Source organism: Mesitornis unicolor, unplaced genomic scaffold, assembly GCF_000695765.1.
Source record: "Mesitornis unicolor isolate BGI_N332 unplaced genomic scaffold, ASM69576v1 scaffold7249, whole genome shotgun sequence".
Classification (NCBI taxonomy): Eukaryota; Metazoa; Chordata; class Aves; order Mesitornithiformes; family Mesitornithidae; genus Mesitornis; species Mesitornis unicolor.
Genome location: NW_010209220.1, coordinates 187,077 through 203,161, shown reverse-complemented (window position 1 = coordinate 203,161; position 16,085 = coordinate 187,077). Strand labels below are relative to the sequence as shown.

The 16,085-nt window shown below is 38.6% G+C and overlaps 1 protein-coding gene across 1 annotated transcript in view; it reads left to right on the top strand.

The window, feature by feature from the left end:
* The window catches only part of WNT7B (wingless-type MMTV integration site family, member 7B), a 41,328-nt gene extending 31,778 nt beyond the window's left edge, over positions 1-9,550 (top strand). The window contains exon 3 of the mRNA XM_010192809.1: positions 8,831-9,550. Within this exon, the coding sequence (XP_010191111.1) occupies positions 8,831-9,310 (480 nt within the window). The 3' untranslated portion in view covers positions 9,311-9,550. The remainder of the gene's footprint in view (positions 1-8,830) is intronic.
* Positions 9,551-16,085: the final 6,535 nt, after the last annotated feature.

Here is a 16,085-nt window from a genome sequence, read left to right as displayed (position 1 = left end):
AAACTTGAAATCTGACCTATGTTCAGCTGGAATTTGACAGTTTTGGGGAACTCTGGTAAACTTGGATTGGATTGTGAGCCTGAAGCAAAATCCAGAAGCAAGGGATTTTGCTTTTATGTGGATGTCATTCTGACATGGTCCTTTATTCACACTCAAGTCAGAAATAACTGCATTTATGTCTGGATGCTTGCTGAAGCACAACATTGAACCTCCATCTTCCTCCTTTTCCCTTCCAAAAATCTCACAGTACAACTGGGAAAAGCTCATACCTCTCTGAGTAAGACTCTATCAATACCATTCTGCTGATACACATGCGATTTGTCTTAACATTTGGAAACGGTTTGGAGCCAAGCTTCTGGTTCATGACTACTATTATTAAGGACCAAAGTAAGCATATTTTTCCCTTGTTCTGAATAGAAATAAAAGGTAAGAAGGAGACCACAGGCAAGTCAGATATTTTTTCATGTCTCTCTTGCTTCAGAACTTCTCAAATAATCTTTTTTGAATTTAGGGTGGGAATGCCAAGACAGTAAAGGAAAAACACGCTTTTGTAGCTTCCTAAAGATATTCTGCCAAGCATTAAAATAATTCTTAGTTACAGTTCAAACTTATCAAAACTAGTATAGGGAAAAAAATTCAACAACAGGGTTATATGAAATTTCGTCCATTTCCCAAGGTCTTGTATTTCACAGCACTTTCACTATGTAAAATCCCCCATATTTACATCTAGAATGGTAAAGTTCACCATTCTTATTTAGTCCTAGCTCAGTTCATTCCAACCGGCTTTTTGAGTTAGGACAACAACAGTATTTAGCCAGTAAATCTGCTATCTTCATTTTAGTCTTCTTTTTAAATCCCAGAGCCTTCTAAGACAAACATGAGGAAAAAAGGATGCATAGAGCTCCCAATCTCACCTACAGTTATTTCCAACTTGCTCTGAAGTCAGTGGAAGGCCTTTGATGATCTCACTAGACCTCTACCAGGGGCCCAGAAGATCACTGCTAGGATCATTATCCAAGACTCTGACTAGCACTTTTGCCCCCAGTGTAATTATTTGGATGCTCTTTTATATCATCACATTGAGTTTTTCATGTCCCGGGGCAGGAATTTCTTTTTTTTTCAATGTCTTCTAGCATTTGTCCCAGACCTGCCTGGGAATCAGAGGCGTTCATAACTATAGCAGTGACTACAATGTTTTTTTTCTCACAGGGATGTTCTCCAAAGCTGGCCTCCTGGTATTTTACTGTTGTTAAAAATAGAGTCCTGAGGAATTTATCTGTGAGGGAAAAACAGCACTCTATAAAAAAATTGCACAAACTTTGCAAACAAATGAGGGGGGAATAGTTCTTGGGGCTTCTTAACTTGAGGCTGGGGCTGAAATGCTCAGCACAACACTGTGATAAATTACCTCCTTGGAAAAAAGACAATATTTAGGCTTTTCAGGGAATTTCTGATGATTGTGGAAAGAATGAGTCCCCTAACTGCATCCCCTAATGGCTCTGCATTGCATTTCTAAGAATTGTATTAGCTAATAGCAAGTTTGTGAAGTTTCTAACAAATCTGTAATGAATAGCACCAGTGATGAAATAATAAACTTCCCATTGGTGTGCTTTGGAAGAAAGAAATGCTTAGTGATTCCTTGTGATGTGAGCTGCTACCGATGGATGATTTATGCTTTGCAGCAAAACAGTGCCTTGTGTAAAAAAAGCAAAGTAGTTAACTTCACCATCATTTTTAAAATGGCCACTATGATTTAGGATGGAAAGTAAAAGTGTGGAAGTATGGTAAATGAAAACAAGCCTGCAAAGGAAGACTACTTTGTCTAACACAAATGTTACTGAAATAATGTCTTGTTGCAAAGCTGAATGATTAGGGAGAGATCTGTGGACAAAACTTTGATATAGTAATGAAAAATTAAATACCAACAAAACCAAGTAAGCTTTGATGCTGTTTATAAGACATCTTTTTGCCATGTATTTTTAGAAATAAGTATCTTTATTCTGGGATAAATGAACTTAGAAAGAGTAACATCTGGGACTGCGTGCCATTAATCTTAATATTTTTTTGAAAGCTTCAAAACAATGACCGGCTCTCATGGGGAATCTCAATTATGAAAATGCGGTTTTCTGTTTGTTTGTTTTTAAGGAGGGAGCTAAAAGAACAAGCTGACAATTGGTAGCAGATCACAGCTTTTACCAAAAAGAAGAAATGTTTCTAACAGTTTATCAATCAATTACGCTCTTACGATAAACAATGACTGTGGTTGTGCAGAGAAAAAGCTGACCTATTTCTTTCCTTTCCAGAAACACACCCATTGCACTGACTGCCAGCAGCTCAGCCTGGTATCATCCTGATATTTATTCCTTTGCAATGTCAATGGGTTTCTCTTGCTGTTTTTTTGGAGTGCCTGGAAGATGACAACATCTTATTTTACATTTGAAACAATAAGAGTGTGTGGACAACAACAAAAAAAATCTCTTCAGAAGAGATTATTCAATTACTTGGGACAACATTTCCATCTAAGCCATGGCTCGTTCTCACAGTTACTGGCGTCACAGGACTGTGGTACTGGGAAGGGATTTTTGCTGACATGCTTTGGCGGTAAAACAGCTAATAACGTGACTTGCTATATACATGCACATACATATATGCTACACATATATACATAGTGAATGTGTATGTACATAATTATGGATATTTATACATATTCATGTGTTGTCTGTGCATAAAATAAGAAACTGTCAGCTCACTTCACCCTACATGAAACATTTAAATTAATAAGCTCACTTCTGCAAGATGAACAGCATGTCCAAATATATTGAAAACTACCTTCACTGTCTACTAACAGGATATAAAAATTAGAAGCAATCTCTAGAAAAAGACTCTGGATTAAACACTCCAAAGTCGCAGCGGTGGCTGAATCCCAGTTTCAAAAGTGAAAGCCAACTAATTTTATGCTCTTATAAGCCTAAAATATTCTTAAAGATGTGACTTTGTTCCTTAAGTAATTTCATCGATTTAGAGAATGTGACTTTTCATGTTTTACAGCTCTGAGTCCATCATTTACTGAAAGTTTCTTTCTCTAAAAGAGACAAACTATTTCACTTCACATCCCTTGTGAGAACACTCATGAAAGAAAAGCTTTCGATAGTTGTGCTTGATGGCATACTTTCTGCTTTCCCACTTAAATTGATTTGCAGACAGATATAAATCCAATTTCAAAAAGTTTGGTGTTGCAGCTTGGGTGGGTTGGATGGATAACTAATGCTTATCCATATGTCCTGAATATGCAAGTTTTGGCTCAAAATCTCATGAGGGTAGTTCTCCTGCTTCCAGTTGGGCTGGATTTACTTCCAGAAACACACCCTTAACACTGACTGCCAGAAGCTACATCTGGTACTATCCTACTTCTTGAACATTTTGCTTCAAAATTAGAGGGGTGGAATGGCAAAATATTTTAGGACTTGCTAAATGATTTTATTATAGAAAGGAGCATGGCCATGCATACCATGCAATGTATGCAAGACAGGTATCATCCATTTAGTAAAATATTACTACATCCCCTCAAACCTGACATCTCTATATTGCTTGACAGAATAAAAACCATAATGAAATACTTTCATCTCTTTAGGATGATATTTAAAATTTTATCTTCAAGCTTTACAGCAAATTCCATACAGAAAAGAGTGAACTATTGCAATCACACTTGGTTTGGCAATGATCTGTAGGGTGATTCTCAGGATTTTCTCTTTTTGCAACATTCCACTGTAAAATTAAAAAAATTCAGAAAGTTTTAACCAATTGAAGCAGTTTATTGTTCAAACTTAGTAGCTGTTTTCTCTTCTTCTAAAAGGTAGGGAAGAGGCAAAGATGTGTTAGGCTCTATAGCCTGTCCTCAAAATACTAGGGACTTTCATCTGATGGGCAGTAGGTACCAAAATTCCAGGCTTATTTTCCTGCTAGCCAAGAGGAGAACTTTGGTAAGAAGAGCAGGGGTCCTTCTTACTTCTTTTATAATGCATTCAGTGCGGATACCATGGGAGTGGGTGCCTTACCTAGGTTATTTGACACCTCCCAGCACCTCAGAGGGTCCCTGGCCCTTCCCCTGCTAGTTCCAGGGAAAAGCCACCTCAAGTCATAGCTGGAGATGGACCTGATGCAAAGCAGAGACTCCTTGCTCCCATCAAACTAAGCAAGGAAAATAGGGATGTGATAAGAGAGGGAGTAAGCACAGTAATTCAGTTCCTTATGTCCTATCCCACAGAGTATAAATACTGCTTTGATGCTCCATAGAGGAGCCTCATACAGGAACAGAATGAAAAGTATGCAGCTGAAGCATCTGTATTCCTCTCCGCATCTTCTCTTCACATGGCTGAGCACAACGCAAGGAGATTTGGCATGAACTGCTCAGTTTTGACACCTGTGATACGCTATTAATGAAGAATATTTTCAGGACATTTGTATTAGACGGGTAGCATAACACCCTTGTTAGTTGCACCGCTAGCTATCTGAGTTAAAAAAAACCAAGGCCAAACGAATCCAAACTTGTCTCCCAGATGGGTCCATGAGATCAGCACTTTGTTAGCAGTGGTGGACCCCAGGCTGCACTGAGACTAAGGTTAGGCAGTGCCCACCCATCATTGACAAGCCATCAGCTTTTGTGGCTGCAGCCACTTGAGTATCAAAGGGGTGGTGACATCTGACAACCAGGATCCACCTCTTTTGGTACTGATATTACCCAAAACAAAAGTTGATCACTTGCATATTTGACGGGGCAAAGCTCCTAAAGCCTTCTATTTCTTTTTGATACTGCAGTCAAAAAGTAATATGGATTTTGTTACATTCAACATCTGGTCCAAAAATGTGCATTTCCACTAAGGAAAACACAAACCAGAAAAGGCAAGCCAAAACAAACACACACAAAAAGTTACTATTGTTTTTACATATTTTACCCAGATAGGATTTTTAATATGTACAGAAACTGTATCTGATGTTATGCAATTGGGTCTAGATATGGAACTTGAAAAAATGAATTCCTTTTCATGCGTATCATTTTGTTTTATTTCAGTCTTCACAAGTCTTCTTCTACTTAACTGGCAGCGGACAACCCTCAAATTGCATTTTCAGTGTATGATTTATATAGGTATAAAAAGATGTGGGATATGAAAGCTTTAACGTTATATTTCACAATTCATTTCACAAAGTAGCAGTAGTTAGAAAATTTTACTTGGCAAGATGATGCTGGGGTGAAAGTGGGTCTGTGTGTGGAAAAGGGACCTAAGGAATGTTCCTACAATTAGTCTGAGGCAGCACAGTCCAATGATGGGAATTTGCTTTGGGAGGTAGATCTTGCTGTAAACCATTCAAGATTAGATACGAGGCACTGACATGTGACAAATGAAACTGCTGAGAGAGAGGGTTGTATGAGCTAATGATTTTCAACCTTTAATCAGGCACCTAGCTTGGCATAGTGTATTAGATCTGAGTAAATAAGTACCTCTAAGGCCTAGGGTCAAAGCTTTGATGGGAATTTTGCTGAGGAAAACTGAGCTGGAGGGACATTTAGGAAGAAAATCTTTAGTAGCTCTTCCATCATAGCATTGAGCAAACAGGGTCAAATCCTGCCCATCTTTGCCAGGTCCAGTGGCACCTTGCTGGCAAGTGGGAAGCTCCTGGAGATACCACACAGGCAGACGTACCTCTGTATGGCATGCTGGAGCGCGTTGGCTTGTCAGCAAAGAGAAACGCTCTGCAGCATTTGGGTGGAAAGAGAAAAAAAAAAATCTTACTTAGAATCTGCTTAGTTTGGGCCTTGTATTCCCTGACCTTCAAGTTTTTGGGCACAATTTTATACCCACAGCTGACTGTGGGCACACAAATTATAGCATTCAGGAATTTAACTACCTGATGATTGGGCCTGCGCTCAGTGTTGTAACCCCAAACATTCCACATCCATGAGAGAAGCCTCCAAAAAAATAAAAAAACCTGTGAGGTTGGCTTCAGGATCATGAATTAATACTTTTTGAAACTTCTGCTTTTTTGAGCCTGCATGGCTTGCATTTGCAAGTTCTTCCACCATCACAAACAGTGAGAACTTCTGAAAAAATACAGTAGTGAAATCAGGTTTCTGCACAGCAAAATCACTCATGAAACTGGACCTTCAGAAGAAAAACAAAAAAAGAAATCAAGACTTAGGATAAAGTTGCTGGAGATTGTACCACAGAAGGTGACAGACAGTGCTGTGTATAAATGGCAGTGTCTCAACCAAAGGCAAACACACAAACAAACATATATATGTACACACATCCATATATAAATATACATAGACAAAGATATCACCTAGGACACCAGAATTGGCGATATCTTGTTTTTTTCAGAAACAATGACACTTTCTGTTATATCAGGGAAGCACATCCACCAGAGAGTCAGAGAAGCCTTGGAACAGCATCCAGAGTGTTGAGCCCAGGAATAAGGAGCCTCACACGCTTCACTTCCTTCTGCTCTCTGAGCAAGTTACTGACTTTGCTTTTGCAAACTAAAAACAAGCATTACATACAAATGCAGAAAACACATATTAAACCACAAACCTGCTCTTCACCAAGATTTACTACTTAGAGAGAAGATGAGCACGAATCAGATGTGGCAGATCCATCCCATTGGCTTTCCTAGAAGCCCGTAGATCTTGATGCTCTTTGGTGAAGGTGTAGAGAAGGTTTCTCCATCCACCTTGTGTCGTGCTTTTTGCTGCAATTCTTGTTCCTGCAACTGCATGTTGATGTGTTGCTCAGAGAGCTGTAGAAACAGACCAGTTTTTTTAAAAAAAAGTATTTCAGCAATATCAAGCAAAACTTATAAGCACTTTTACACATATCTACATGCATATCAAAATACCAATAGATTATTTTCCAGATTTGTGCAACAGAATTGGAATCTTGTGTGGGGGTCTTTTGAAAAAAATCACGTCCTTCTGCACAGGCATGAAGTATGGACAGAGGAATCCTGAAAGAACCTGGAGTGTTTCATAAGACATTCCTCTACTCACTGCCACTGAAATGCCAATGCTGCAGCAGAAGGCATTTCCAGAAGTTTCCTGGCTTCTCTTTTTTTTTCTGTAGGGAAGACAGGAAAGTGACACAGCTTGTTGTAAAGCAGTGGTCTTCACAGTGCTTTAAAAAGCAGCTCATCTCAGCCTTGCTGATCTTCTTTTTAGAGCAGTTGCAGGTATAGGAGCTTCTTCCCTAACCCAGTTCACATTTCTAGAAATCACCTGTTCTGCCTCTGAAAGGCTAACTTGACCTTGACCTGGAAAAAGCTTGTGGTTTCAGAATAACGTTCCAGGTATAACCTATTTCTGAATAGGATGCTCAGCTATCTTGTACTTGCTACTGTATGTTGGCAAGGGAGAGTTAAAACCAAATATTCTCTTTAATATTGAAACCCCAGAAATTCGGGAAAAAATAAACCATGCAATTTAAGTGAAACTCAAACAACTCAGGAGGGTGCCCTCTATTTGCCGGGATAACCAGATCTGTACAGCTTTTATTTTAAGGCCAGTTTCTTAAGCAGTAAGCATTTTTTACTTCCCTTCTACTTCATTATGCCATTGTACTCAGATTTCGGCCCTTTTATCCTTTGCCCATTTCAGTCATGTTCTGGGATCTGCAATGAAACCACTACAGGAGATGGTCTGCAGCATCAGTAATGCTTTCAGACAAGCTCAGTAGCTCATATTTCTTTGTTAGCATCCCATTGCAAAGGGGAAGGATCAGTTTGCTTTGTTCTTGGGCCTTGATTTTCATAAGCTAATGATGACTGTGGGTGTAATTGTGGTCAGGCCTAAGTGGTAGCACAAAGGCAGAAAAGCAGAAAGGTGCTTCCATGGGGCCAGTTTCCCCTCTGTTGCGCACATGGAGCAGGAGGGCATCTGCGTGCTGTTCTCCTGGGCATATGCTGCAGCGGAGGTGGGAGGTCAGGACCAGAGTGTCAGCTCAAGCACCTGCCAGTGTTTGAGCCCCTTTTAGGGACCATCTGATGCTTGATTAATATGCTCTAGATCAATGTCTTCTAGCAATAGCAGTAATAAATGCTTCCACTTGTTGTTGGCTCACAGCTGACCAGGACCCTTCAGTGGATTTTATTTCCTTTAACATTGTGCAATTGTTGCTCTGGTGCAAAAAAATGTATTTCTGGCTGAACATTTGCTTGATATTTGGGGTAGATACTGCAAGGAGTGCTGCTTCTAAAGGGGATGGTATGTTCTGTGGGTTAAATAGTTAATAGGTATGCTGGTATTGCCACTGCAGTATAGGCAAAACATTTAATTATGCAGTGAACACAAATGAGTATTCAGCCAAACAGTATATATTGTTCTGTGCTATTAAAGCTGGTGGAAATTTTTTAAACATTATTTCAGCATTACTTAAGGCAATTAAAGTTAAATTTTCTGCATTGTAAAACACTTTATAAAAACATTATTTTTTCTGTTTTCAAAATTACAATGGTTTAACTTTTTTTTTTAAGTCCCTGGAGTCCCATGAATTACTTTTTCTCTAAAGACATGTCTTCTGAAATTTGAGAAAATCTCCAATATTTGAAAACAGAATGGAATATTTTCTAAATAAAACAAAACACTGTGTTTCCAACCAGGTGCCATGTAAAGCAAAATGTATTATGAGCAATCTGCTGAGAGATGAGAAAATTTATAAGCATGCCTTTAAAAAGTTTCAACCTGTAAAAATGAATATTCATATGTACTAAAAAGACTGAGATTTAGGCAAGCCTGCAATACTGTTTTCTTGCAGTAACAATATGCAAATGTCTGTACACACAGGTTCTTGAAGAGAGAATGAAATTGGAGTGCAAGTGTCACGGGGTTTCAGGTTCCTGTACAACTAAGACCTGCTGGACCACACTTCCTAAATTCAGAGAGATTGGATATATTTTGAAAGAGAAATACAATGCTGCAGTGCAAGTGGAGGTGGTACGAGCCAGTAGACTAAGACAACCAACCTTCCTGAAGATCAAGCAGATTAAGAGTTACCAGAAACCCATGGAAACAGATTTAGTGTATATTGAAAAGTCACCCAACTACTGTGAGGAAGATGCTTCCACGGGGAGCGTTGGTACCCAGGGACGACTCTGCAACCGTACCTCTCCCAATGCAGACGGGTGTGACATGATGTGCTGTGGAAGAGGATACAACACACACCAATACACCAAGGTGTGGCAATGTAATTGCAAATTCCACTGGTGCTGCTTTGTGAAGTGCAACACGTGTAGTGAGCGGACAGAGGTGTTCACCTGCAAATAACGGCATCATGTGCAAATGAACAGAACAAATCACCACGAGTGAAGAAAGTGGAGTACAACAAACGATGACAGCGTCATTTTGCACATCTAATCTTCTTTGAGGAAAAAAAAGACCCAACCAACACCACAACAATCACTCCCTCCCCACTACTTACACTTCTAAGGATGGTGCATTTTGGCTGGCTGGCTGTTGTAACTGCTTTGGAAACAAGGGCAACAGGATTAAGGTGATGTTGACAACCACATGAAACTTTCTCTTTTTTTTTTTTTTTTTTAAACCTACAATCTGGGTGTTGCCAAGTTCTCCTAGTAAGTGTTTTAAGTTATACATATCAGAGAAGCTGATTGCATTGCGGCTCCCATGAAACTGAAAAGAAAAAGATACTTTCTCTTATTTTACAACAAAACCACCAAGCCCTGTGCAAATAAAGACTTTTTTTTAAGGAAGCGAAATCTTCACTGACTAGAACACAGCAGTCTTGCTGCAAAAACCTAGATTTCTAAGAAAGCAGGTAGAGAGGAAACAACTGGTAGGGAGAGAAAATCTGTGGCAGAAATACTCCACTATCAGTTTGGAAAAAATAAAGTTCAAAAAAGTACATCAGCTGCCAGTGACACTGGAACCCTTGAATGAACATTAAAAATAATTATTTATGTTTTTAATAGTATAAAAAAATTCTAAGCACTAACGGGTAGCTATGTCTTAATTCTCTACTAAATGTAAACTTATTGGAACTCTGACTTTATGATTTTTGTATTTGGTTCTCCCTAAGTTCTTCAATGCTACTGATCTGTTGTCACTTCACTATTAGAGAGTTCAGTTACTGTAGAACTTAAGCAATTACCAGAACTGAGCAAAAAGATCATGCAAAACTGTGGTTACAAATGCTTGATAAAGACTTTTCCCACTTGCCTCCTGTATAAGAATGACTCTTTCTAGACTCAGGCTTAAGGCGTGGAGCGCCTGTCCTCAGCCCCTCATAGAGAGTTTTAGGATACAAAGACACGCTTCGACAAATATCAAAGGTTTTGCTTTGCCGTCAAAGCATTGCATTTTGCCTTTAACAGTTGAAAGTTAATATTACCAATAGTTTTAAATAACTTATGCTCATCATGAACTGAGAAGTTAATAAAAATATGGTAGCTGAGCTCTAGGTTGATGCAACCTGTGAGCTGTGAAGGCTTCACAAGCATAAGAAGAATAAAATTTGGGTTAGTCTGTGTCGTCATTATTCTAAGATTGGCAATGACATACCCTCTGGTAAATACATGAATGTTAAGAAAGAAGCTGACTTTTTACACCACCACTCAATTCTAACTCACACACCTTTTCCCTAAGAGAGATTTTTAAAAAAAATCCTCATATATTTTGCTACTGTAAAATCCAGTGGTTTTAACCCCAAGAACCACATATGCCCAATTATAACACAGCACATTTAATCACGTAGATATTTCCTTGTAGCAAGGGTCCCTACCTGATTTTATGAAAACTCGGATTAAAAATGTCCTAATGTCTGCATATTTGCATTTCGAGCTTTTGTTTCATTTTATTAGTTTTACTGAGGGACTGCACAGCCATGAGCCCTCTTCCCCTAACATGGGAGTACTTCCCACACCACACAGCACTCTTGGGGCAAGGGGTCTGGTGGAGCTACTGCTCCACCAGCTCCCATGCTGGATATGTGAATGAGCCCGGATTACCTCCATAATCTATGGACCCATATTATCAAAAGTAACAAATCACCTGGGAACCTTCACTCAAACACTCACGACAACCTACCTTTCTGGCCCCAAGCACTAACTCTCTGAAAATCAGGCTCCTTTGATGAGTCTTCCACAGAGCAATCAAATATTGAAGAGCTCATTTTTTCGTTCTTGCTGTTGGTTTCTAAATAAGAGCTAGAAATTCAAATTCAACCTTGGTGTGAACAATTGCAACTCCACAGAAATCAACAGGAGCCCGCAAAAATGCTAGAGTCATTACATATAACTTAAAGTCCCTTTGATTCATGGGTATTGTTGTTGAATAATAGTGATATACTGTACTTTCACTACATTCTTGACAGGAAGCAAATAAAGCTCCCAAGCACAGTAATGCACAGTCTTATGGTACTAGATACTGTAAATATATTAGAATAGTATTTGTTAAGTACAATTGAGGAATCCAATTAAGTTATATTATTGTATATCGTTTAAATGTCTATAGAGTATTTTAAATTATTGTGAACTACACTGCGTTAAAAAAGAAAAAAAAGGTTATATATTATAACACCGACCACTCTGAAAAGTGGACCAAAGTGACACTTTCTCTCTTTTTTTACATACCCCTAATTCAAATAGCTCTGTCAGCATTGTAACACCATGGTAACAGCCCTATGATTGGATTAGCTGTCTAGAATATAATGTTTCAGAGCATCCTATAAGAGCTTTGCCAGTTTGTGGGTGCAGCATTCAGAAAGGTATTGTATGGCAAAAAGCAGAAGCTGACCACAAAAATGCATGGACTTTGAACTTTGTCCCAAGAAAAAATAGTTTTGGTCAGAAAACACCTTTACCACTAATGTATTGAAACATTCCCAAAAAAGGGTGACCTTTTAACAAAGGTGTCTGTGAACAGAAGTGGGTTACACACAATGTTCATTTTAAAAAATATCGTTTGATGTCAAAGAACCGTGAGAATAGAGGTTTGAATGTGACCAGCAATACAACGTGGTTTAACCATACCTTAGCCATGACAAAACTCAGAATACTGTATGTTATTAAAGAATTTAAGAGCAAAGATCAATTTGTTTACTATGTTAATGTTTTATGGCAAGCAGAAAACAAAAGATGAAATGTGTTTCCATTAAAACTTAATTTTTTCCCCTTCTAGTTCTCCTTCTTTTTGTTTGTTTATTTAGAAAAAAAGAAAGAAGGCAACAAGGAGGCCTTCTGGAAAGACCATTTCTTACAGGCTTCTCTGGGTAAGAAATGATAGGCAGATTCCAAGTCCAAAGCAGTTTTTATGTTTTGTGAGGAACAGTTATGAACATGCCTATGTTTGTATCAAAGTCCAAAATCGTCTACCTACACCAGTGTTACAGAGAAACTGGCAAAAGCACCAATCTTGTTACTGCCAGACACTTCGGTTGGCTCAAATAAGAAGGAGGTAAATGTTTTGTGACAGAAATGTGGCATAAGACTCCAAAATGGTTCTCAATCGTGAACCTCATGTAACAGATTAGCAAATAGAGAGGAATAAGAGGTGTAGTGAAGAGGCTTAAAGGCCCTGATTTCAGCACTTGCACATGCTCCAGCTTATTCAAGCAAGTTATGGACACATCTGAAAACCTACCCAAACCTGGACCTAAAAGGTTTTACAGCATTTTCCTTTGTCAGAATAGTAGCAACCTCCTTGGCACTGAGAATAGTGTCTTTCGATATGAAATCTAAAGAAAATGTACAACCTTTGTTATATTTGCTCCTCAGGGAAGATATCTAGCTATAGATAAAGGTATAGCCAAATTTCACATGAACTAAGTCCAAAATAACTTCATTAAAATGAACTGAGTTGCCCTGAGTTTATAGCAGTATAAGTATGCACAGCATTTTACCCCTGGATGCCAAAGAAAATACTGCACCTTCTTTCTAATTACATCATGGGAAACTTGTTAATAGAGCTGCAGGAAGTTTTTATAGCAAATGGTAATATTACATTCATTTCTACGATGACATCTGGAAAGTAGATGAAACTCATCAAAAGGTTTGCAAATCTTTTAACAACTCTAAAGAATGTTACAAGTAGGTCACTTAAAGTTTCAAACATATTTCCATGGATTTCTTTCTTAGTTTAAAGTTAAAACTCAAAAGTGATTCTGAACATAACAAATCAAGACCTTCCCTTACACCAGCTTTCCCATGCGAATAACTGGATATGCCTTTCATTATTGAAGGCACTATTGGTGTTCAGCAGAAAATGCTTTCTATAAAAGCTAGAGATAATTTGCATTCATGGCAATCTTCATAACTGGACAGAATGACTGCACGTTTCCTTTCCATCCTTCAGACCTTTTGTTGCAATGACAGTTCCCACAGTGAAGGCAGTAGTGTGAGTGGTACAGTAAAGACCCAACATTCTCCTCTCTGACTGATGGCCACAACGAGATGCGGGATATACACAACTAAAATCATGTATAGGGGAACAAAACATCAAAGTTGGAAAGGCAGGGGAAGTTGTAAGCAATTTCAGTTTGTGACACTGCTACTGTAAGAAACCTCCTGCCCGCAAAACAAACCCCATTGTAGCCTGAACTTCACCCACAAACTGTTTTTCCCTCATATTCAAAGTGCCTGTCTGCATCTCTGCAAATCCAGATTGTTTCTTAGAAGAACAAGCACACTCAAAGGTTGGAAATTATTTTCCTTTTGGTGTTCTAGCTGCTATTAGGAAATTGTCGTAGATTATTTTCTGACAGGGGAGATGCAGTTGCAAATTTAAAATCTGCATCTCATTTTTTAAATGAAGATCAATAGAGTTTACTTTGGTGCTGAGTTCTCTTAATCTTCCTGTAAACAGACCATAAGCTCAATAAGGAACCAGCTTAATGACATTTAAACTTGTGCATAGGTATTAAAAACAATCAAGATATTTGTTGCGTAGGCAATTCCAAACAAATGGTACCATGTCAAACATTGGAAATGTTTGCATCGAAAGCCAGCTTTATGATTAGCTTCTGTCTTAATTTGCCCAGCAATTTAGGGGAAACCCAGCATTTTAGATCCCATACAGCTAAAAGGAATTCCCAAGGAGATTACAAGATTTTGATCTTATTGTTTAATTCCTGTGGTTGAGAATGAAAAGGAGCATTCCCTTAATCTTCGGGTAAAGGGAAACCCAAAGGCATTTTGAAGACTATTCACGCCACTCAACTTAAAAGACTAAAAGACACAGGCTGAGTGAGCCGACAGCCTCTCTGGACTCCCTCCACAATAGGGAGAGTAAACTTGCTCCGGGGGAGGCGTTAGTTCAGCTCTGATGGACTCTCTTCTCCTTCTCAACCAGAGAAGAACCCTGGGGAGACACGCTGGATAATTTATCTGCTGAAATTAAGCACCAAAATTGTGTCATGTGAATGAACTCCCATTTCCCCTTTACTATTTGCCTCAGCTGCTCTTGGGCACTAATTATATTTTCCTTAGTTTTTTTTAACTGCAAGCTTTATTATTTTACATGTTGTAGAAAAGATACTGATTTATGTCAGTGAAAGTGGCTTTGCTTTTCCTTTTCACTGCCACCCTGTTCTCATCTCTTCCAACCAATCTCTGACTCCCAGTTTTATGCATGAACTATTTCTCCACAGAAATTATTTCAAAGAGAACTGTAAAAGCTGGGCTATTATCCAGTGATTTGATGAAGCAGTTTCCTACAAAGCAGCTTATTTATGATTTTGATTTCCTGTTAAGATTTGTGCTGAACTTTAATGTGCGGGGTGAATGTTTAATAGTACTATGATACTAGTTGTGAAGGATCATAAGGGGTATGTATTGCAATGCTCTCCTGCTTATTTCATCAGAGTGCACGCATGCTGCTGTTCTTGGGCAGATGAGGCTACACCAAAAGGCTCTTGCAGTGGCTGCATCCCAACGACCTGCATGGATTGGATCCTGGCATTGTAGTTGAGTTCAGTTTCCATGCTAGGCTTGTTAAAAAGGCAGGGAAATCTAACAGTCACATATTCTCAGTAATGCTAGCCATCACATACAATATGGTTACTAGTCTCAGCACCTTTCTGAGGTATTATATTATTTAAAGACAAAGAAATATATACATAACTACTTAAAAACACTGACCTATCCAGAGAGAGGAAAAGAGGCACTTTTCAAATTGCATTACATATCCCAAATAAAAAGCCTAATATGCACACGTATCATACATATATTCCCATACACACACATACAAATATATATATTTGTGTGCATATTTGAAAAATATACATTGCAGATATTCTGAGCAATTTCTCTAAGAACCTTCCTCAGTTTTTCTCTTTTCAAGGGAAATGGATTTTGTGGCCTCTTACTGAAGTACAGGGGATACAAATTTTCCACATTTCCTTCCAGATGTACTGTATCATCAGCAGCATAATAACATCTGAAAATACTTCTTTCTTTCATTTAAAGGTCTTTTTGTTTGTAGGTCTCAAAGAAATTAAAAAATTTTCTCATTTTGCAGTTGGAGAAAATGAAGATGTGTGAAACCTTCCCCCACCTTCACCTAGTCAGGAAGAAAAGACAGCTTAATTTAGCTCTAAATCACTTGCCAAAGGTCCCAGCAAAACTCAAGAGCTAGAACTACAACTCGAATGTCCTGGATTTTGATCTGGGACTCCGTTTACCTGCCCTACCCATTGTGGTTACTACAATGCATGGAAGCATCAGTTCTGATGAATATATGTTTATTGGCAAGCACCTCGCAACCCTTCTTCCTTATCTTTCTCTTTAAAAGATAAGCTACTTAATAGTTGCCCCTGGCTGGTATCAACAAATGTGTCATGATGCGCACGCACTTTGCACCCGTGTTAACCTTTTGAGCAGATGCAGGCACTTTCAGTCAGAAAATCATCACTGGTATGTGCTGTTAGTACATTTACAGTAATGAGTCAGATAAATGCTTTCTGTTTTTAAAAGGCTAGAAGCAATGCAGCAGGACAGGTTTGTCCAGCCACTGCATTTTGTTCCAGCAGTTCTGGCACAGAGCTGCATTTGGGATCAGTCTTAGGAAGCCAACATGCCAAGCTTGA